Here is a 14219-nt window from a genome sequence, read left to right as displayed (position 1 = left end):
AGTGATAACCCTGGTGGCAAAAAAAAAAGAAAGGAGGGAGAGGAGGAGGAAGGAAGGAAGAGCTGGTTGGCTGGTTCAGTCTATATATACAGATTTAATGGAAAACCAGGGCTTCTCACCTCTTAGTGACCTTCCCTAAGTCAATCTTCTTAATTTACTGTTTCACAGAGAGAAGAGTCAGAGAAAGGAAAAACAACAAAACACTGCTCCACCATCCATGAAGCTGCTTCAGTGCCATCCATGGTGCTCCCATGTGGCACTAGGACTCAAAACTAGGGCCTCACACATGGTAAGTCATGTGCCCTACCAGGTGAACTATCATCCAGCCCTTGGGCCAATATATTTTTATCATCTACTCTGGAAATATGTTAGTATCAAACCCAAACGCACACAGGTATACATTCTTTCTACTTTTCAGTAAACGAATTTTAAAAAAAATTATTATTTTTTTTATTGTTGTAGTTATTATTGTTGTTGTCGTCGTTGTTGGATAGGACAGAGAGAAATGGAGAGAGGAGGGGAAGACAGAGAGGAGGAGAGAAAGACAGACACCTGCAGACCTGCTTCACCGCCTGTGAAGCGACGCTCCTGCAGGTGGGGAGCCGGGGTTCGAACCGGGATCCTTATGCCGGTCCTTGTGCTTTGCGCCACCTGCGCTTAACCCGCTGCGCTACAGCCCGACTCCCAAAAAAAAAAATTATTTTTATCATACAGTCAACAGATAACATTGTGTAAGTTTAAGGGGTACATGTTGATTTGAAATATTACATATTGCAAGTTTCTTCATAGATAAAGTTAAAAAAATAAAATAGCTTATCCAGTATGGTATGCCCCTTATGAAGCTCCAAGTTTACAGCCCCAGCACCACACGGGAGCACCAAGGCACAAGGCTCTATAGATGAAGAACAGTGCCATGATGTCTCTCCCTTTGTTCCTGTCTATTTGAATTTAAAATGAAAAAGAAATTGTCCTGGGAGTGGTAGAATAGAGGCCAGACACCATAAAAAAATTTTTAAAAGTCAATAAATAATTTCTATACAAATTGCTTATTGTTACATCTACTGATCATTCAGGCTCTTGTTTTATATTTCACCCTCAAAATTCTGTGCACCAAGAATATTAGCCTATTTTACAGCAGGAAAATACTGAAAGAAGATTGTATGAGACAGCTAGTTAATCATGCAGTGACAGCCGATAAAGGAGTCAGACTGCATAAAACAGAAAAACTAAGAGAATGTTCAAGTCTCAAACTCTGAATACCTAATCATTCACTGTTCGTTCCTGAGTTTCCATCGCATCATATGTAAAAAAAAAAAAAAAAAAAGGAATAGAAATTATGCCATAAATATGCCCCAAGTTTTACTGAGAATCAGTGAGGTAATATACCTGAGTGCACTCTGAAAAACGTGAGCAGGTGTAGATGACATTATTTCATTCCAATACATCAACTGATGAATATGAATATACTCAACTGTTGCTCTTTTCCCCATCAAAAAAATAAAATAAGGGGGTCAGGCAGTAATGCAATGGGTTAAGAGCACATTGTACAAAGCTCAAGGACTGGCTTAAGGATCCTGGTTCAAGCCCCCAGTTCCCCACCTGTAGGGGGGTTGCCTCACAAGTGGTGAAGCAGGTCTGCAGGTGTCTATATCTCTCTCCTCCTCTCTCCATTTCTCTCTGTCCTATCCAATAACAATGGCATCAATAACAACAACAATGATAATAACCACAACAATCTTAAATAACAAGGGCAACAAAAGGGGGAAAATAGCCTTCAGGAGCAGTGGATTTGTGGTGCAGGCACTGAGCCCCAGCAATAACCCTGGAGGCAATAAAATAAAATAAAACCTCTACCATTTTGAATAGAGTCCCTCCTACCCCTAACAATGAGACCATCAGTGTGACCCTAATTCAGTCTAATACACCACTTTCACTTTGTGAAAGAATGAACACAGGATACATACCTCCAGTCTGTAGACACTCCTACTATCTCTCGCAGCTTATCTCGAACTGAAACAAAAATAAAAAGGTCATTCTGTAAGAATATAAAGAAATGTAAGAACCAAATTATGGCAATGAGCTCATATATTTATGTGCTTTCAAACAAAACAAGGATTTTTCACCACGAGTCTAAAAAGGTAAACACTCAAACTTGCCTTCATGAACGTGGAACACGCTCTCTTTACCCGAACTGCGAAATCCTTGAAGGAATCTTCGACCAGGAGTAAGTAACCCCCTGTCTGGGCTACAAAGCCTACAAAAAAAGATAAAATACACTTAGAGTAGGTTCCATGACTTTTTTAAAAAAGATTTTTTTTAATATTTATTTATTCCTTTTTTTGTTGCCCTTGTTTTTTATTGTTGTAATTATTATTGTTGTTACTGATGTTGTCATTGTTGGATTAGACAGAGAGAAATGGAAAGAGGAGGGGAAGACAGAGAGAGGGAGAGAAAGATAGACACCTGCAGACCTGCTTCACTGCCTGTGAAGCGACTCCCCTGCAGGTGGGAAGCAAGGGGCTCGAACCGGGATCCTTACGCCAATCCCTGTGCTTTGTGCCGCCTGCGCTTAACCCGCTGCACTACCACCCAACTCCCAGTTCCGTGACTTCTTTACTGGCAACCCCAAAGATCTGTCTCCTCTCACAGCATTTGACCATCTCACATCTTCAGTATATGTCATCTTATAGAGTTATGACTTGCTTTTCAAGTATATGTATATTTGTATATGAAGCTACTCCATAAATCATTTATCTAACCAGAGTAATATTTCTGAGAACAGATAATAAGTAGACAACTATCTACAAAATAAAGGTATCAACCATATTAACAGATTTAAGCTTACTCTATTTTATTGACTTCTTAAGTCCAGAATAAAATTTACAACATTAACAAAAAAAGTCCAGAATGAGTCAAACATGAGTCAACTTATTTGGAAGTAAATTGTGATCTTGTAGCTCTGCTCTTTCTCTGCATGATTCCTTAAGAAAATTGGAAACATATCTCTGTACCACAACAAAGGAGTAATCTGAATGATTCTTAAGACTGCTTATTATACTAATCAATCATCAGTATGATCAATTTCTATAAAATTGTGAACATAATACTCAGTTTGTGATAATTTTTCATTACAATTTGGAATTCCAATACTAATGATGTGATGAAAACTGTGACCTCTCTTGTGGGGAAGAGAAATACATTTTAATCAAGACACAAAATGATATATACTATTTGAGAGGGTTCACAAACCACTCCGTCCTCTTCATATCCCTCTTTTATTAAAAATTCAGAATCATGGGTATGAAGAGTCCTATATATGTGTGTGTGTGAATACATATCCTTAAATTTTTATACTACTGTAAATCAATGATAAATCTATTAAAAATTTGATTCAATCTCCTGAACAAAAAAAATGAGGTTCAAATAAATTGAGCAGTTGTTTACCATGTCAACCAACAAGCATATTGAATAGAGCCCAGTTCTGATGCTACCAGAGCTAACAAGCCCAAAGGAGTTTTTTTGTTTTTGTTGTTTGTTTGCTTTTTGTTTTGTTTTTTGCCTCCAGAGTTATTGCTGGGGTTCGATGCCTACACTATGAATTCACTGCTCCTAGAGGCCATTTTCCCCATTTTTTTGTTGTCCTTTTTATTGTTATTGCTGTTGTGGTTGTTGGATAGGACAGAGAGGAGGGGAAGACAAAGAAGAGAGAAAGATACCTGAAGACCTGCTTCACTGCTTGCGAAGCAACCCCCTGCAGGTGGGGAGCTAGGGGCTCAAACAGCGATCCTTTTAAGTGGGTCCTTGCCCTTCACACCATGTGCGCTTAACCTGATGCGCTACCACCCGGCCCCCACCTGTAGGAGTTTTACTGATAGCAAAAACCCTAGGCCTTTAGGAGAATTTTTTTCTTTTGCCTCCAGGGTTTTCACTGGGGCTCAGTATCTACACTATGAATCCATGGTTTCTGCGGCCATTTATGTTTTCAATTTTTTTTTCATAGAACAGAGAGAAACTGAGAAAAGAGAGGAAGATAAAGAAGGGGAAAGACACCTGCAGACCTGCTTCACCACTTGTGAAGCCACCCCCCTGCAAGTGGGGAGCCGAGGATTCAAACCAGAGTCCTTGTGCAGGTCGTTGCACTTTGTACTATGTGCACTTAACCCTGTGCACCACCGCCCAACCCCCTTTAGTAGAAAGTATAATGAAGCCCTGGGATTTCATACTTGAAACTTTCCAATAAAAAAAGATCAAGCAGTCCAACTTCTCCATGGCTTCCCTAAGGAATCACAGAAGTCATCAAAGGGGGTGAACAAGGGCTGGGGAGACAGAATAATGGTTCTGCAAAAGACCTTCATTCCTGAGGCTCTGAGGTCCCAGGTTCAATCCCCACCACCCCAGCAGTGCTCTGGGGTGTCTCTATTATTTTTCTCTGTGTATTTCTCTTCCATTTAAGTAATTTTTTTTATTTATTTAAAAAAGGAGACATTTAAAAAAAACATAGGATAAGAAAGGTACAATGCCACACAATTCCCACCACCAGCTCTCCGTATCCCATCCCCTCCCCTGATAGCTTTCCAATTCTTTATCCCTCTGGGAGTATGGACCCAAGATCATTGTAGGACGCAGAAGGTGGAAGGTCTGGCTTCTGTAATTGCTTCCCCACTGAACATGGGCATTGACTGGTCGATCCATACTCCCAGTCTTCCTCTCTCTTTCCCTAGTAGGGTGGGGCTCTGGGAAAGCAGAGCTCCAGGACACATTGGTAGGGTTGTCTGTCCAGGGAAGTCTGGCCAGCATCATGGTAGCATCAGAAACCTGGTGGCTGAAAAGAGAGTTAACATACAAAACCAAACAAATTGTTGAACAACCATGGATCTAAAGGCTGGAATAGTGCAGATGAAGTGTTGAGGGGGTCCTTCATTTTGTAGATAGCTAGTAGGCATATTTTAGTTACATTTCAAAGGGCCTGTGGCTATACAATTTTTTTTTTCTGAGCCTGAAATCTGATATGCAGGTGGATCCAAGTTATTGTCTGGGGAGGTGATGTCATGGCTGGAAAATGGACAGAAGCTGGATCAGGGAAGAGAGTAGCTCCCTAATATGGGGAAGGGGTATAAATATTGTTGACTGTAAACCCCATCGATTTGATTTGGTCTGGGCCCATATTCAGCTTAGGAGCTTATGTCGTGACCTCTGCATCCCTGTAGATCTGAGCTCACATTCTGTGGTCATCAGTAGGAACATTCCAAGCTGCCCCAATATCGGCCCATCTAGCATAGAGTATGTTGTCCAGCCTCCCTTTGGAGAATGGAATATTCTCTACTGTTGTTGATCCAAGTTGAGGGCAAGGTCCTATGGGGGGCCCACAAAGGGGTCTTTTTTGTTGTTCCAGTAAAATATTTTTTTTTAAGGGAGAGGGTGAACAGATGTGGCTTGGCTCTGTCCTGGATCCCTGGCTTTAAGTGGGTGTCAAAGAAGGTTTAGTGAAATAGCAGGCAATGTAACTTATCCACCCTCCAGTCTAGGGAAATGGCTCAATTTAGAGACTAAGCAAAGTCAGGTGACTTTTTTGAGACTCAGAAAAAAAAATGTTATAAAAAACGTCCACTGAGGGGGGCGGTAGGTAGCGCAGCGGGTTAAGCACACGTGGCACAAAGGGCAAGGACTGGGCATAAGGATCCCAGTTCAAGCCCCCAGCAGGGGAGTTGCTTCACAATCGGTGAAGCAGGTCTGCAGGTGTCTATCTTTCTCTCCCCCCGTCTTCCCCTCCTCTCTCCATTTCTCTGTCCTATCCAACAACAACAACAGCAATGACAACAACAATAAAAAAACAAGGGCAACAAATGGGGGGGAACGTCCTCCAGCAGTGGATTCGTAGTGCAGGCACCGAGCCCCAGTGATAAACCTGGAGATTAAAAAATAAATAAATAAATAAATAATGTCCACTGGTCAAATAACCTAATCTCGTATCCATTTATGAACTCCCCTCACTAGACACACTGATGGGAGTATTTGCTGAAGGTTTACTAGAAGAACGGAACTCTGGTTTAGGGGAGTTCAGAGCAAATAAAGAATTGCAAACTAGGGGCCAGGTGGTGGGGCACCTGATTGAGTGCACAGGTTACAGGTTTGAGCCCGGGCCCACACCTGCAAGGGGAAAGCTTTGCGAGTGGTGAAGCAGGGCTGCAGGTGTCTCTCTCCCTTCTTATCACCCCCTTTCCTCTAGATTTCTGGCTGTCTCTATCCAATAAACAAATGAAGATTTAAAAAAATCTTTAAAAAAAACTGCTTTCAATTTACCTTCACATTAACAATACTTAGTTTTTAGGGTGCCACAAACAAAAGGAAGGACACGGTCCTTTACAGCTGATAACAAAGGCTGCAGGGTCAGTAAGCCTGATCCAGATCACCAGGGTCGGGTGATCCAGAAGCCACCCACCACCCAGAACTGAAGGGATTAGTGTCAATCAGAATCATCATTAGCCAAAGAGAAGGGAAGCGGTTTTTTAGAGGTGCACCTGTAAGGAGAAAAGTTCCAGAAAGCGGAGCAGAAGTGAACCGCCAGGCAGGCAGAGCTCCAGCTAAAAAGCTCTGCTGAAGGCAGAGGCGAGGGCACCCGGGTGAACAGAACCTGGAGTCTGAAGCCTGAGGCCTTAGCTAGGGCCCAGCTCAGGTTGAGAACGTAAAAGAGCGCATGCTCTCTGCCCAAGCGGCTCAGTCAGGGCCCACCCAGCCCTCGCCTCCCGGCCACGCTTCTCACAGAGCGCGAAATGGGCATCTGCGCAGGTGCACCTCATAAAGCGCGCACGTTACTATGCACCAGGACCTGGGTTCAAGGCTCCAGTGCCCACCATGAGAAGTGAAGTAGGGCTGCAGGTCTCTCTCTTTCCTTCTTTTATCTCCCCCTTCCCTCTCAGTTTCTCTCTGTCCAATAATAATTTTTTTAATCATCAGCAGATATCCCAGTCACAAAGTTCCGAAAGCCCAGAGGATATCCCACAATCTCTGCCCACATTACAACACACTTAAGTCAGAGTCCAAGTGGGTCAAGCATTAAACCCTGAAGGAAAAAAAAAAAAAAAAAAAAAAAACCTCTCCAAAGGAGGGAGGGCAAAAGGCTCAATAACACAAGCTCTCTGACAAGTGGTCAGCCCCTAATGGTCTCCAACCACACCCTCATGAAGAACAGGAAAGGAATTTCAGGGAACACCCAACTTCCTCCCTCAAAGCCCTGCTCCGTTTTGAACGTCACCACCCGCCAGAAGACGCGAGCTGGGGCGCAGCGTCCCACCAGGGCCGGAGGCCGAGCACGGGGTCGAAGGTGGGCGGCGCCCGCGGCCTCAGCCCCAGTTCAGCGCGAAGCTCGCAGTTCCCGCCCTCGAAGCTCAGTTGCCGCCCTCGGCCCGCTCCTTCCAGCAGGCTCGCCCAAAAGCCCAAAGCCCAAAACGCAACGCGAAGGTGTGGGCGCCCACCACCTCCCTCTCCTCCCCCGCCCCACACCCAAATTCCTACCGCAGCACCGCTCGCTGCATCTTGCTCCGCCACCGCGCACTCTACCAGAGACGTGGGCCGCGCAAGGGACTGAGGGAAGCCAAGACAACCGCTAACGTTAGCTTGCGCACGAGACAGCACGAGACCTCACTACCCACGGTCGCACCCACGCAGCGAGGCCAATAGGAGGCGGGGCCACCCCAACCCCACGCTGCTTGGGGCGGAGCCACGCTACCGGGGGCGGGGCCTCGCTGCGCCCTCCCATCACGCTCATTGGCTGCAAACTGGAGTCGGTCTTGGAGGGGTGGTTAGACTTGGTCACACTCCATCAGTTGTTTTTTTGCCAACTAGAGGATGCATCTGTTACCGCCATTGCTAAGTGAGTCAGGCAGTTAACCTGTGACGTGGAAGCTAAGTGCCGCTGAGTACCCCAGCTTTTCTCTGTTACCCTACATCACCGAAAGCCACAGGACCTTGACTTCCATGCCTTGGTTTCCGGTCTGAGATTCTTTTTCTATATAATTTTTATTAGTTTAATTGTTTGCAATATTGTAAGATTACAAGGATTTATTGATTTTCATACTACAGTCACCACCAAAGTTCTGTGCCCCCCCGCACCTCTAATAACCACCATAGTTCTCACAAAATATAAGAGCTTAGTTACCTTTTTTTTTACAAGTTCATGCGCTTTGATTATTTATATACCACATGAGTGAAATCATCAGGTAGTTTTCTTTTCACCTCTTTTCCTTACTTTACCTCCAGTTTCATCCAGTTTGTCCCAAAAGAATACAATAGCATCTTTTATTTATCTCAAATTAGCATCCCATTGAATACATATCCCATGACTTCTTTATCCAGTCACCTGTCAGTGGGCATTTAAGTTGCTTCCATTCCTTGAATATTCTGAACAATGCAGCTATGAACATAAGGGTGCATCATATGTCCCTTCAAACTAGTCTTTTCGTGCCCTTTGGATATATGCCTAGGAGTCGTATTGCTGGAACATGAGGCACTTCCATTTCTATTTAAAGACTAGTCTGAGTCTGTAGTTCTTATCTTTAAAGGCAATTGTAAATCTTCTGGGAATCTTTAGGGGAAAAAAAAAGCGTGGACCACAAGTTTGGGGAAAGGAGGCACTGATGTGGTCTTCAAGATGTCTTAAGGTGCCCCCAGATGACGCTAACATATGCAAAGGTTGAAGATCACGAGGCAGCAGAGATAGCTTAGTGTTAGAGCCCAGGACTTTTGTGCATGAGGTCCCCAGTTCCATCCCTGATACCCAGTACCACATATTCCAGAGCAGCAGTTACGGTTGTCTCATCAATTAATAAATAAATTGCAGGGGTGTGTGTGAAACTCACTGACCTAAGGGAGAAGTGTTTCTCTTCTTTTTTTTTTATTCATATCACACTACTGTGATTTGAAATAATGGTTTACAAGACTTGTCGCTAGAGTACAATGATCTCCACTTGTTAAGAGGAAGTGGTAGGAAGCATTCCTCTTGTAAGCTCAGCCTGCCCCCTGGTGTTTGACAGTAAGAGAGTCAATGCTGAGTGATGTAGGGTAACAGAAAACCTGGAGTACTCAGCAGCACTTAGCCTCCAGTCACAGGTTAACTATCTGACTCACTTAACAATGGTGGTAACAGATTCATCCTCTAGTTGGCTGAGTTATGACCTTACTCTCCATTAATTCAGTGAATCACTTCAGGGAGCCAGGTGATAGTGCACCTGGCTAAGCGCATACATTACAGTGTACAAGGACCCAGGTTCAAGACCCTGGTCCTCACCTGCAGAGGGGAAGCTTCACTAGTGGTGAAGCAGGGTTGCGGGTGTCTCTCTGTGTCTCTTTCCCTCTCTGTCTTCCCCGCCCCTCTAAATTTCTCTCTGTCTCTACCTAATTAATTACTTAATTAATTATTTTAAAGGCTTTGTTTAAAAAATCAAGTGTAGGGGAGTCAGGTTGTAGCTCAGCGGGTTAAGCACAGGTGGCACAAAGCACAAGGACCAGCATAAGGATTCACACATGTGCTGCACCACCAAGCCACCTCCCCAGCCCAGTTTTTATTCTTTTTTTTTTTTTGAGAGAGAGAGGCAGAGAGGAAAGAGGAAGAGAAAGCATTGCAGAGTCCCCTGCCCCCATGATGTGTATTCAATGGTGCTCCTGGGTGTTGCTAAGAATCAAGACCCGTGGTCTGGGAGGTGGTGCAGTGGTAAAGCTTTGGACTCTCAAGCATGAGGTCCCGAGTTTGATCCCCGGCAGCACATGTGCCAGAGTGATGTCTGGTTCTTTTTCTCTCCTCCTATCTTTCTCTTAAATAAATAAAATCTTTTTTAAAAAAAAATCAAGTCCCAGGTTTCACAGTTGATAAGGCATGTTCTCTACCAGGTAAGCTTCTCAAAAAAGTCTTGAGAAGAAATCCATTAGCCCCAGGGGCCAGGTGGTGGCACACCTGGCTGAGTGCACATGTTACAATAAGCAAGGACCCAGGTTCAAGCCCCCGCTCCCTACCTATAAGGGGAAAGCTTCATGAGCAGTGAAGTAGTGATGATCTCCCCCTTCCCTTTCAATTTCTATATCTCTATATATCCAACAAATAAGAAATGAAATACTAAAAAATAAAAATAAACTTTAAAAAAAAAGAAATTCATTGGCTCAGTTGCTTGATAGATGATAAAAGCAAAGCAAAGCCATATCACTGGCCTTTTTTTTCCCATCAGGATAATCATTATAGCACCTGAAACTCTTTTATTTTTTTAAAATAGAAGGTGAGAGATAGAGAGAGATGGAGAGATACCACAACAATGCTTAACCACTAATGAAGCTTCTCTCATACAGATAGATGCTTCCATGTAGGGACTGGCGGCTAGAACTCAGGTACTCATACATTATAAAGTGTGTGTTCTACCAGGTGAGTTAACTCCCAGGCCCTGTGACTGGCTCATTTAACTTACCAGGAACTACCCTTCCCAAACCAAATCCATGTCCAGGCTATTTCTATAAGTAACTACCTGAGAGGGACATAGAGAACCTCTCGAGAAGATATACCAAGTCTGCAGCCACACACATGGCCCCTTGCGACTGTTATTTAAACAGAAGACAGTCATCACTTAGTCCACTTACTTTACTTCTGGCCTCAGGAAACCACTGCTAAATCCAGTCAGACTGGCATTCATCCTGTGTCTACAATGACCTCAATTGATAACGTGTAAAATTTTTAAAATAAACAAAAAATTTTAAGTCTCTTCAAAATGACCCTTTCTACCTTAACTCTTGTTCCTACTATTCCCCACAATTCCACATTCCCTGTGTATTGTTCAGTGTCTCCAACTCCCTCACCTGGCAATTTTTGTAAAACTATCCTGAAGAGACATGATGATGATGATGCCACCAAGATTGTCACTGGGGCTTAGTGCCGGCACTATGAATCTACCACTCCTTGCAGCTATTTTTCTCTATTTTTTTTATTAGATAGGACAGAGAGAAATTGAAGAGGACAGGGAGATGGGGGGGCAGGCAGTGGTGCACCTAGTCAAGCATACACGTTACAGTGTGCAAGGACCCAGATTCAAGCCCCTGGTCCCCATCTGCAAGGGGAAAGCTTCATGAGCGGTGAAACAGGGCTGCAGGTATCTCTCTCTCTCTCTTCCTATCACCCCCTTCCCTCTCAACTTCTTTCTGTCCTAGCCAATAAAAAAATGGAAAAAATGCTCTCCAAGATCAGTGGATTGGTAGTGCTTGTATCGAGCCCCAGCGATACCCCTAGAGGCAAGAAGGGGGGGAGAGACCTGCAGAACTGCTTCACCACTTGTGAAGCAGAGGCCCTGCAGGTGGGGAGGTGAGGGAGCTTGAACCGAGGGAGCTTGAACCCAGGTTCTTAGGCTTGGCCATATATGCACTTTATTGTGTGCACCACCGCCCAGGCCCTAGACATCTATATTATGTCTAAGGAAATACACACATGAGAGAAGGAGAGAGAGAGAGAGAGAGATCTGTACTAATGTACTATAGTAAATGTGTCAGGCCAAGCCAGCCAGAGTTTGGGATTACTGTTAGAGCACGTCCGGGGTCCCTCAAGGTTCTGCAGCCTAGTGTTAGGACACTAGAGAATCAGTGTCACTCACAGGAAGTGGCTGGAGCTACTCCCTCTCAAGCTGAAATCTGTGGTTCCCTCAGGAAATACTCTGGGCAACAGGTGTAGGACGGGGTGGGAGGGAAATAGAGAGGGGTTTACTGTTGATGGCATCTGGAGGCTCATGATTCCGTTGAATCATCCCTGTTTCAAGAGCCCCACAGAAACCACACTGCTTGGGCAGTTACTCTGCATTCCAAAGCCAGCCAGCCCACACCACAGAGAACTAGTATCAACTCGGTCCCTGCCAATTCTTGGGCTTCCCCTCCTCATGCAGATGCCATCGTGTCATTTCCTCTCTATACCAGCCCACTTCCTCTTTTGCCACAGCATACGTACACAGAGATTTGGTGACATTTGAGACTAAGAATGTTGAGATAAATAAGGCCCAATCCTGGGTCAGAAAAAGTTAACAGCCTAAGGGAGAAAGAACTGTGTAAACAAGCACAATTGAATGACACTAACACAAATAGTATGTACCCCTGATACAGCAAGAGTGAGCTGTTCCTAGACAATGTGATTTGAACAGTTTTTTCTTTCCTAACTCACTTAGTTTCCCATTAATGTAGTAATGAATTACCACAAACTTAGTGGCTCAAATCAGATCAAATCAAAACAAACATATTATCTTAGAGTCTTGTATAGCAAATGTCTTTCCCTGACCTCACTGGGCTAAAATGAAGGAGTTGGCAAGGTTGTATCATTTCCCGGAGGCTCTACAGGAGAATTTTCCTGCTTCCTTCCAGCTACTACTGAAGGTTACCTGCTCCCTTAGCTTAAGGGCCCCCTTCCAACCCCTCTGTAGCCAACAATCTAGCATCTCTTTGTGCCTTTCTTTCATCGTCACATCTTCTGCTGACTTGCTCTTCCACCTTCAGTGATCCATGTGGTTACACTGGACACAAAGGAAAACCGCTCTATCTTAATATAAGCTGATTAACATCGCCTTAATTCCTTCGGTAACCTAAATTTCCCTTTGCCAAGCAACCTCAAATATTTTTCTGTAAAGCTAAGGAATAAATCCAGGGTCTCATGTCTGCGTGATAACACCCTTGAGTAACCTCCCTGGGTCAACGGACTTTTAATTCTTTATTTGAGAGGGAGAGAGAGGGTGTGAAAAAAAGAGAGGGAGAGGTAGACAAAGATACCATAGCACTGCTCACTTGGATAGTGTGCTGCTTTGTCATGTGCATGACCCAAATTCACGCCCAACCCCCAACACATTGAAGAAAGCTTCTGTGCTGTGGTTTCTTCATCCCTCTATCTTGTATTTTTCTATCAGAAGAAGTTGACCTGGAGCAGCAAAGCTCAAGAGATGAGAAAACAAACAGAAACACAGTATCAGTATCACTCCATCATCCACGGAGCTCCTCCGGTGCCATCATGGTATTTCTATGTGGTACTGGGCCTTGAACCCAGGACAAGATGTGTTCTCCCAGATGAGTTATTTCCTGGCCCCTAACCTAAAATATATACATGTTTCTGAAATTAGAAAAATCTTTGCTAGACCTTTATTCTGCCTGTCATACTCAACAAAAGAAATTCTAGAAATACAAACTTACAAAACACACACCCCAGTTCCACACACACTTTCCCACCCCATCATGCGTTAGCAATCTTACCACCTCTTAGGCCTCTGGACTCCTGACAGCAGTCATACCTGCAGTTCAGAGGGACTCTTGTGCCCATTGGCAAAAGCCTGGCCCGTTACAAAACAGAGCTTCAAACTATGCAGAGTTTCGAGTTGCAGACTCAGTAAACATTGGTCCTCCAGTGGACCATTACAGGCAATGGGAATTAAGTCTCCACCACTACCTCCTTAATTCCTAGACCTCCTTGGTTCTTTCTGTTGGAGTCTTACTGTCATTTAGAGATTTCTGATTCAGTGTTTGTGCTAGTAAGGATTCTAAATGTCAAGAATCCTTGATTCTCACTCTCCTGTATCCATGCACCTTTTCCTCAGTTTGGATGGGCCCTGTGACTAGACTACACCAAACAGTAAAGAAATTTTACAGGTATAATTTAGGCCCCTTAATCAGTTGTATTTTCTTTTTTAACATTTTATTTATTTATTTTAATGAAAGATACAGGGAGAAAGACACCTTTTCTACCTTGTAACAAAGTTCTGTATAAAACTTTCTAGTAAGCAATCATAAAATTATACCCATATTTATTTATTTATTTCATATTCCATTTTTTGCCTCCAGGGTTATTGCTGGGGTGTGGTGCCTGCACCATGAATCCACTGCTCCTGGAGGTCATTCCCCCCCCCCTTTTGTTGCCCTTGTTGTTGTAGCCTTGTTGTGGTTATTATTATTGTTGTTGATATTGTCCGTTGTTGGATAGGACAGAGAGAAATGGAGACAGGAGGGGAAGACAGAGAGAGGGAGAGTCGCCAGTGAAGCAACTCCCCTCCAGGTGGGGAGCAAGGGGCTCGAATTCCATTTGTTTTATTCTAAGGAGAGAGAGATACAGAAAGACAGAGATAGAGAGGAAGACCAGAGCACTGCTCAGCTCTGGCTTATGGCGGTGTGGGGGATTGAGCCTGGGACTTCAGAGCCTCAGGTTTGAAAGTCTTTTTTTTACTATATAT

General features: G+C 44.0%; 1 protein-coding gene across 1 annotated transcript in view; it reads right to left on the bottom strand.

The window, feature by feature from the left end:
• Positions 1-7698, bottom strand: part of ACOT9 (acyl-CoA thioesterase 9) — a 32322-nt gene extending 24624 nt beyond the window's left edge. The window contains exons 1-3 of the mRNA XM_007534081.3: positions 7513-7698; positions 2157-2254; positions 1965-2010 (exon numbers count right to left, since the gene is read on the bottom strand). Coding sequence (XP_007534143.1) covers positions 1965-2010; positions 2157-2254; positions 7513-7532 — 164 coding nt within the window. The 5' untranslated portion in view covers positions 7533-7698. The remainder of the gene's footprint in view (positions 1-1964; positions 2011-2156; positions 2255-7512) is intronic.
• Positions 7699-14219: the final 6521 nt, after the last annotated feature.

Source organism: Erinaceus europaeus, chromosome X, assembly GCF_950295315.1.
Source record: "Erinaceus europaeus chromosome X, mEriEur2.1, whole genome shotgun sequence".
Taxonomy (NCBI): Eukaryota; Metazoa; Chordata; class Mammalia; order Eulipotyphla; family Erinaceidae; genus Erinaceus; species Erinaceus europaeus.
The sequence above is the reverse complement of the archived record's forward strand: the minus strand, read 5'-3'. Positions and strand labels throughout refer to the sequence as shown.